Raw genomic sequence first — 9,466 nt, 5'->3', positions numbered from 1 at the left:
CATTTCTTTCCTATGAACTTACATTCTGTAAAGGTAATGACGGCACTGACTGAAACCAGCGGCTTATGTCATGCCGAAAGTGTGCAGACTCACAGGTGACATTATTTGCATGATCTTTATCACTGACAGGATATATTGGAAACATGATATGTACAATATAGGCTACATAATAGAACAGTGCAATCATTTACAGAAATGTAAGCTTTAGTAAAAGTGACCAATAGGAATCATAATAATGAGAAGAAGCTGTATTGTTATTTTATAAACATTTTAATAAGCCGTCACACGTGACTCAGTTCAGGAAGAGGTTTTGGTTCCTCTTCATTATTATCACAAGATGCAATAATTCATAGTCAAAGCAGAAGGTGGACATGGGTAGTGTCATGTTCTGTATGTGGTTCCTTATGCTGGCTTTGAAAGTATAATTATTATAAACCACACTCAGGAGCCACTTTATTAGGTACACCTTACTAGTATCGGTTTGGACCCGCTTTTGCCTTCCTTCAGAACTGCCTTAATCCTTCATGGCATAGATTCAACAAGGTACTCTGTATATTTCTCAGAGATTCAGAGATTTTGGTCTATATTGACATGATAGCATCACGCAGTTGCTGTAGATTTGTCGGCTGCACATCCATGATGCCAATCTCCCATTCCACCACATCCCAAAGGTGCTCTATTGGATTGAGCTCTGGTAACTGTGGAGGCCATTTGAGTACAGTGAACTCATTGTCATGTTCAAGAAACCAGTCTGAGATGATTCACGCTTTATGACATGGTGCGTTATCCTGCTGGAACCAGCCATCAGAAGATGGGTACACTGTGATCCTAAAGGGATGGACAGGGTCATTAACAATACTCAGGTAGGCTGTGGTGTTGACACAATGCTCAATTAGTACTAATTGGCCCAAAGTGGGCCAAGAAAATATCCCCCACACCATTACACCGCCAGCCTGAACCATTTATACAAGGCAGGATGGATCCATACTTTGATGTTGTTGACATCAAATTCTGACCCGACCATCTGAATATCGCAGCAGAAATCAAGACTTATCAGATCAGGGAACATTTTTCTAATCTTCTATTGTCCAGTTTTGGTGAGCCTGTGTGAATTGTAGCCTCAGTTTCCTGTTCTTAGCTGACAGGAGCGGCACCCAGTGTGGTCTTCTGCTGCTGTAGCCCATCCGCCTCAAAGTTGGATGTGTTGTGTGTTCAGAGATGCTCTTTTGCAGACCTCGGTTGTAACGAGTGCCTCTGGCATCAACAAGGCATTTGTGCCCACAGAACTGCCGCTCACTGGATATTTCCTCTTTGTCGGACCATTCTCTGTAAACCCTAGAGATGGTTGTGCGTGAAAGTCCCAGTAGATCAGCAGTTTCTGAAATACTCAGACCAGCCCGTCTGGCACCAACAACCATGCCACGTTCAGCGTCACTTAAATCTCCTTTCTTCCCCATTCTGATGCTAAGTTTGAACTGCAGCAGATCGTCTTGACCATGTCTACATGCCTAAATGCATTGAGTTGCTGCCATTTCTCGATGGAGTTTGCATGTTCCCCCCATTTGCATGTTCTCCCCATGTTGGTGTGGGTTTCCTTCAGGAGCTCCGGTTTCCCCCACAGTCCAAACACATGCACTATAGTTGAACTGGATGAACTAAATTGCATGACATGCATGTAGAGGGACAAATACTGCAGGCAGTAGCTGTTTTAAATGGGCTTCAACTTTTACATTTTTACAAGATGTAAAATACGTTTTTTTTTCTCCAGAACGCGTCTGTGAAGTTTCAGCTCACTATACCTACACACATTTCTGTCCCAACAGCTTTCAGAAGTTGATTTTGCATGATAGGTGCCTTTTAAAATAAAGATAGTATTGTGCACATGTAAACAAACTATTTTACAACTAGGTTTGTGGCAATAATCAATATATCGACTTATCCCACAATACATGACCTCATTATTTGGTGACGTCCAAAATGATATTGGCCATTTTACATAAAAATGAATGTCAGCAACATTTGATCTGATCTGCAGCCTCTGTCATCTCATCTAACCTCTGCTGGAGGTGTCAGCGAGCTTAACTGATGAAAAGGTGACTTTTCACATTTTCATGAAAACTACTGACGGTTCGAAAAACGCTGTTCAGTTGAGCTCTGTTTCAAAGCTGCAATCCACTTCCAGAAAAAGACACAGTGCAAAAAATGGCTCAGGCCTGTAGCCAGGGTGGGGTGGTTCGAAAAGACCCACCCCTCAATGACAAAGGTCCAGAATTTGTCCCATAAATGAGCTCATTTGTCCTATTTTGACTGCTACACCATCATAAATTGTGAAAATAACCCATTGAAAAAGGCTTTACGACCAAGCCAAATTCTCACATTGGTGTGACTTCAGCTAGTTTTGGCCAATGCAAACTATGATTTTTCATGAGTTCAACATTAGGAAAACGTTCAATCTGATGTAAGTGAAGTCGTCTATCGCTACCATATTGTTTTTTAATAGAGAAAACATTTTACAAGTAACTTTAATTCTAAATCTTGGACCTTACTGAAACAGAAAATGACAGATCAAAAGGTTTCAAGCACCAAAGGCTGACCATATTAAAATGAATTTGAATACTAATTTTGCTATTTGTTGTAGCCCATGAATTATCGATCAAATGTACTTTTTTTTTTTACAAGAGAGGCTAGAAAAATTGTGAAGCTTTTTTATTATTACTATGTTTTAATTATTTATTATTCAAATAGCCAAATTCTGACTGAGGAAAGTTGAAAGCGCTGGCCAGCTTGTTTGCCTAATAAATGACAATAGGCTACAGTTTTTAATTTAAAACTTTAACAGATTCCTATTTTTGTCTAATGATATGTGATGTCACACATTTGTGTTTTAAAGAAAGTATTTTTCATTATTCTAAATCTTTAGGATATATTTTGGTACATCAAAAGTGTGGTTATGATGACCATCCAGCAAGCTAATCCAGCTAAAAATACTTCTTAAAATGTCACTAAAATTCAGTTTTTAAACCTCATAATTAAATAGAAAAGGAGCCGAATAACTGCAAAAAGCTCAACGTTTTTGAGGTAAAAGAACTACCCCTTTCACCAGGCTGGCCACGAGCCTACATGTTCACAAGTTTAAAGCCATTTTATAAGGATATTCTTTCCCTCAAAGTTTTTTTTACGCTTGTTTTGTGTATTTTCACAGCAAAACACAAAAACTGAAGCAAATAATGTCATATTTTTGAGAAAAGCCATTACAAAATCAGCTATTTAGAACACAAAATAGATATAACCATTAGTCAACATTTGACGTGGATCAAAACCTCTCATCAAAATTGTCCAAAAACTAATAAAAGATATTCATTTTTTTGTCAATATATATATAGTCACTACTATAAAACCGTTCTTTACCATGAAAACTATCTAAATAACCTTAAGGATGAAAAGATTTTGTCCTTTAAAAAGGGTTTATGCATATTTGCATTATTATACAGGTGTACAGGTGTAGCCTAATCATTAAATATATTCCCTAAGCTTAGTCCCTTTATTCATCCCTTTATTACACAGCGCATGCCCTTCTAGCTGCAACCCAGTACTGGGAAACACCCATACGCATATGTTTGGACTGTGGCGGAAACCGGAGCACCCGGAGGAAACTCACGCCAACACGGGGAGAAAATGCAGCCGGGACTCGAACCAGCGGCCTTCTTGCTGTGAGGCCCTATATTATATTATATTATATTATATTATATTATATTATATTATATTATATTATATTATATTATATTATATTATATTATAACTGCTCAAAAAATAAAGAGAACATGTGGAATTATCCTATATTGTGTTGTATAAGTGTTCCCTTTTTATATTATATTACCCTATATCATACATTAAATTGGACAATATACATTAATACAATATTATACATTGAGAAACTGTGGTAAACGTACATACTTCACAGTAAAACTAACTAACAAACAAAAAATAGTACACGTCTCCTTTAAGGAGTGAGTCTGGCACCGGTTGGAAATGGTCGCTCGCGCAGACGACTGGAATTTACTGAGGAAAAAGAAAACATTAGCCAGATGCTAACAGTGAAATACAGATCTCGTATGAAAACAACAAACGGAGACGACGGAACAATGCCACATATTAAGGTAGCGAACGAAGCGGAACGACATCCAAAATTAACATTACGATTATCTGCTGTATTTGTATTTGTGATCAGACGCTAACAGCTAGCTAGTTAGCAGATTGCTAATGATAACAGAACAGCCAATACAAGTTAAATCAACACATTGCTGTTTATTTGTGCTTTTATATAATTAATATTAGGAGTGCGTTATCTTTGTGTTAAAACAGTTTGAATGGTGTGCTTTTTGATAGCATAAGAGTGATGTGGGCTGTTAAGTTATTTTCATTTGGGTAATTAGTGATCAATCGTCTTAGCTGAATTATATTATTATTATTATTATTATTTAGATTACTCACGTCAAATAAACACTGAAGTTAAGGTTATCCAGTTAATATAGGTCAATAATTAGCGGCTTTTTAACAACATCCGTTCTTATTGCTCATGACAGATGAATCAGCTCTCACATGTTGTGTATTATTATTAGTGTATTGATTTTAATTTGTCGTTCATATTGTTGTTTAGTTTGTCATGATTTGCACTGGAAACATTGTGAATTCACACTTCCACTTTTCACTTCAGTAAATCAGAATACGAAACATGCAGTAAAAGTCTCTCAAAGAGTTTCTGTTACGTCAGATTTTGAAAGTAATCAATGACATTTGGGATTGTTTGTTATCTAGATAATTCGTTGTTTGTCTTTATAGCTTACATATTTGTACCAGGTTGGTTAAAACACTTTATATATATTTTTTATTTATATTTGAGCCATGACACAAATGTCAGTCGTCGCGCAAAATGGCACACATTCACACATTTTACAGGGATATTCAGTCCCTCAAGGATTTTCAAATAGTTCTTACGGTTAAAAACACGTTCTTTACGCTCTTTTTGTGTATTTTCATAGCAAAACACCAACATTGAAGTGAATAAAGTTACATGTTTTGAGAAAAGCCTTCACAAAATTAGTATTTGAGACATTTATTTCTATTGGCATGGCACGTGAATTTGTTTAATGAGGTAAAGTTGGTTTTATATTCCCTCATTGGTTAATTTTTGAATAGTGACAACTTGTGACATGATGACATGATGGACTTGTTTACCTCGCTTCTTTGAATATTGGGTTTAAAATCGCATGCAAGTATGACTTAAATGCAGCATTAGTACTATTTAATCGACTGTAAACAATGAGTATGTTTACATGGACACCAATAATCCGATTTTAATACGGCTAAGACAATACTCTGATTAAGAGTCTACCATGTAAACAGTGATTTATTTTTATTTTTTATTTATTTTTTATTTATTTTTTATTAATTTAATCCGATTAAGGTCATAATTGAACTAACTATCATTAGTTTCTCTTCATTTTTTTCTAGTCAGATTGCCTATGAAAGTGAAATTTCATGTTTGCTGAGAAAAAAAAAGTTTAATTTTTAACTTGTGTTTTTTCCCCAACTGCCCCAGTTTCTCTGCAGGGCTAAGTGAGGTGTATCGTACTCCCGTCCTAGGATGGACAGTTATTTTAAGGCTGCTGTGTGCGACCTGGACAAGCTTTTGGATGACTTTGAACTCAGTGCAGGTTTGAGACGTTTTGCTGTACTATTATAGTGTTGTAATGATAGTAGTAGTGTTATAGTGTTGAAATGAGAACTGATATAGAACTGAGTTTAGAAATAGTTTTGAAACAAACCTTAACAAACTAAATTAAATATGTAGGTTAATGGATGTCTTGAGTGGAGTGAGTACAACACCGTTTCCTTACTCTACGATAGCAAAGGAGTAAAGTAAAATCAGAATCAGTTTTAAAGAGTAAGTAAAGAGTAAAAGTAAAGTAAAGAGGTCAAATGGAGGAGGCTCGTTCTTTATCCTCGCGCTGCAGATGCTCTTTTAAACTGTTTTCTCGCTAGTAAAGCTTTCAGTTTTTCCACTTACAAAGTCCGCCATGTAAATTTGGTGCAACACAACTCTTACTCTTAAAGGGAAAGGGAGATGAGACTCTGATTGGATTAAAGCACGTTATGCTCAAAACACACACACGACTGTATGAATAAGAGAATAAGCACAACCCTGTTAGACCATCCCCAGGGGCGCAGATCATATTTTTCCGTCCTTAAAATAGCAAATGTGGATTCGGACATGCTCTTAATGTGTTAGCACCATGCGCTTAAGACTTTGCGCCTAAATCGTAAAAAAAATAGAGCCCTTAATGTCAAAAACTAAATTTTAGACCTTAAAAATGTTTTTAAATTGACTGAAATATTGTGTTGTAGATATTAAATCATTTTAAACAGGTCTTACTTTCTTTAGCCAATCACCATCAATCTTTTAACAAAACGTTCATTTTTTAACTCAATTTTTTAAGTGCATGTAAACAACTAGTGTTTGCTTGTTTTGACATATTTAAAATATGTGGCTAAGTAATAACTAAAGTTATTTTTCTTGGAAGGGACCATTCAGAATCTTTTCCACTGGCCTTTAGAAAAAATCTTATTATATTATAATAAGATTATAAAATATTATATTATATGTTTTGCCCTGTATAAGGCTGAAATTACATTCAAATTGTTCTTGAAAAGGTCTTAAACAGTCTTTGACTTGGTGAAACCTACAGACACTCTGTTTAAATGTATGTAGAAAAGTTTATCATATGTTTGTTATACTTTTGTTGCTGCTTTTAATGTGATCTATTTAAATTTGACTCAAAATAATGTGATTTTTTTTTGGTCACTTTGTCTTTAGAAGAGCTTGAGAACAAACAAGGGACATATGTAAGCCCTCCTTGTCCAGACTCTACTCTTATCCCTGGTCGCTTCATACCAGAGCAGCATGCAGTCCCACAAACACTCCCAGATGTCAACGCACTGCACTATGGACTTACGTCGCAAAGTATTAACTTAAACCAAAAAGATTCCTATTCAAATGAATGGCCCCTCACAGGTGTGGACCTCTTGTCGTCCGTTGATAGTAGAGGTATAAAAAGTTCAGCTCCTCCTTGTCCTGACCGCTCGCTGAAGCCTGTGTGTGACCTGGTGAACGATACTGGTTCTGCAAACCTCCAGCAAGCCGACAGTCAGGAAGACTTTGAAGAGCTGGACATTCCAGACGTACAAACAACTGAGGGGCTGCTTGTGGACTTTGAGAGCCCAGAAGATCTTTCTAAACCCAGCCACAGTGAAATACTAAAACATGACTCTGAGATTAATTGCAATTCTCTCAGCTTGCTGGATGTCATATTACCGGTTGTTGGTGAGCCTTATACTTCAAGTAGCATTACACTTTTGGAGAGCAAACAGACTGAAAGTTCCTGTCCTGAAGACTCCAACTCCAATGGGCAGAATGATCGTCCATGGAGTCAAATGAACGAGGAAGACGTTTGCAACTCTTGTCCTCACACTACAGAGGAAAATATTTCAGCACCCAGTGAAGAGCATGCTGTATCGCTCCAGCCTGACTCAACATCTGAAGATGTCAGAAATCCAGAGGATTCAACTGGAAGTCCCACTTCGGAGAGAGAATCTTCTCTGTCTTGCTTGCCAATGGCTGTATCTATGTGTGGTTCCCTTGTGGCGACTTTAGACCCTCAAAAGGCAGCAGTGATTGAAACCAAAGATGAGGTTGAACTAGACACAAAATCAGCAATTCAAGAAGCTGAAGAGTTAATTCTTCCATTAGAAGAGCCAGTGCCTCCATTCTCCTCCAGCAGGCCAGATTCTTCACCTGAAGATGAACCTGAGATTGTCCAGATCATGTCGAACCCTGCTGTCGCAGGCCACTACCCCGAAAGAAACTTTAAACGCACCTTATCGCCAACTGACAAATTAACTTGTAGGGATTTGTGTGCAAGCAATCCGTCTCCATCCTATTCAGAAAGTCCAAATTATTCTTACGAGTTCGGTATTGCCAATGATTACCTACCTGAAAGCGACCAGACAGTGATGATGGTCACAGACGAGGAACTTGATGCCTTTCTAATGGGTCAAGGTGTGAAAATCAACTCCGATGTAGCGGCGGAAAAATTCAGTGATGACGGCTTTTCAGAATTTAATGGAAATGCCGAAAGAGATGGCTTTTTAGATGAGGAGTTGCAGAGTTGTAAAGTCGAGACGTTTGCCTCACCTGAGAGTGATGGCTCACAGTATCTGGAGGAGAGCGAAGGGTCAAACGTTTCCTCTTCATCTCAAGACAGCAGCCCACTGAGGGCCGACTCTACTCAAACAATCACTCATGAAACCATAAACAGCCCTGTTGAGATTCAGTCCGTTTGCTCCCCCAACCAAGAGTCAACTTACGGTGGTGCAAGACCAAAGCAGTTGTCCAACCAAACCGTGCGACCTCCATCAGAACGACACAGAACCAGCCATGCCGAAGCCGATGTGGGAGGATCAGCGAATGGCTCACAAGTGTCTCCTAACCAAGATGAAATCAACTGTGAACCACCGTCCTATCAGCAGTATGATAGCAGCTATGGCCACGATGAGCTCTCAGAGCCACCGCCTTACCCAGGAGAGATGTTGGAGGACGGCGAGTCATCTGTGGATCCGTCTGGACATGGGGCTGAAGGTTTGGGGTCAAAGCAGCCACCCTGGGTCCCTGACTCTGAGGCTCCTAACTGCATGAATTGTATGCAAAAGTTTACCTTTACTAAGAGGAGACACCATTGCAGAGCTTGTGGAAAAGTAAGTTCATTATCATTATGTGTTAAGGCAAATATATGCATGCACTTGAAGTGATTTACTTTTTAAATTAATGCATCTTATTTAGTATGGATGTGCCGGCAGTGACAGCAGAGACATTTTATAATGTTAAAGATCATTTCTATTTCAATCATGCTGTTATTTTGATCTGTTCAGGCAAAATTTGATTTGCGTTAGACAATACACTTAAGTCAATATTCAATCTCAAGTTTGTGTTGTGAATTCATTTTACAGTTTTTTAAAACAAAGTTTATCATTATTATTATTTATGATCATCAATATGTATTGTCAATGATAATTGCATAGCGTTTGATAACTGTATTTTTATACAATATTCAATTCAATGCAATGCATTAATACACAATAGCCCAGTAAATATCCGGAAAATTTCCGGAACGACTTTACTGGTACATTCATAAAAGCGCTGTTCACACAAGCAAGGACTTTACGGAATTTTTCCGGAAAAGACCATTCACACATCCATTCCACAATACCGGTAAATTCTGACATCATTAACCTGAAATAAGGTATAAACATCATTACAAACCACAAAAGAAGTAAATAAAAATCTTACACGTACCTTAGGAAGGGTATTACAGAAAATTTTGGCCACCGCGGTATACCTTGAAAACGGTTA

General features: G+C 37.7%; 1 protein-coding gene across 3 annotated transcripts in view; it reads left to right on the top strand.

The window, feature by feature from the left end:
• Positions 1–4,017: 4,017 nt before the first annotated feature.
• The window catches only part of zfyve16 (zinc finger, FYVE domain containing 16), a 43,113-nt gene continuing 37,664 nt past the window's right edge, over positions 4,018–9,466 (top strand). For all 3 annotated transcript variants that reach the window (XM_056466294.1, XM_056466293.1, XM_056466291.1), the window contains exons 1-3: positions 4,018–4,157; positions 5,600–5,714; positions 6,875–8,811. In XM_056466294.1, coding sequence (XP_056322269.1) covers positions 5,645–5,714; positions 6,875–8,811 — 2,007 coding nt within the window. In that variant the 5' untranslated portion in view covers positions 4,018–4,157; positions 5,600–5,644. The remainder of the gene's footprint in view (positions 4,158–5,599; positions 5,715–6,874; positions 8,812–9,466) is intronic.

This window comes from Danio aesculapii, chromosome 10 (assembly GCF_903798145.1).
Source record: "Danio aesculapii chromosome 10, fDanAes4.1, whole genome shotgun sequence".
Taxonomy (NCBI): domain Eukaryota; kingdom Metazoa; phylum Chordata; class Actinopteri; order Cypriniformes; family Danionidae; genus Danio; species Danio aesculapii.
The sequence above is the reverse complement of the archived record's forward strand: the minus strand, read 5'-3'. Positions and strand labels throughout refer to the sequence as shown.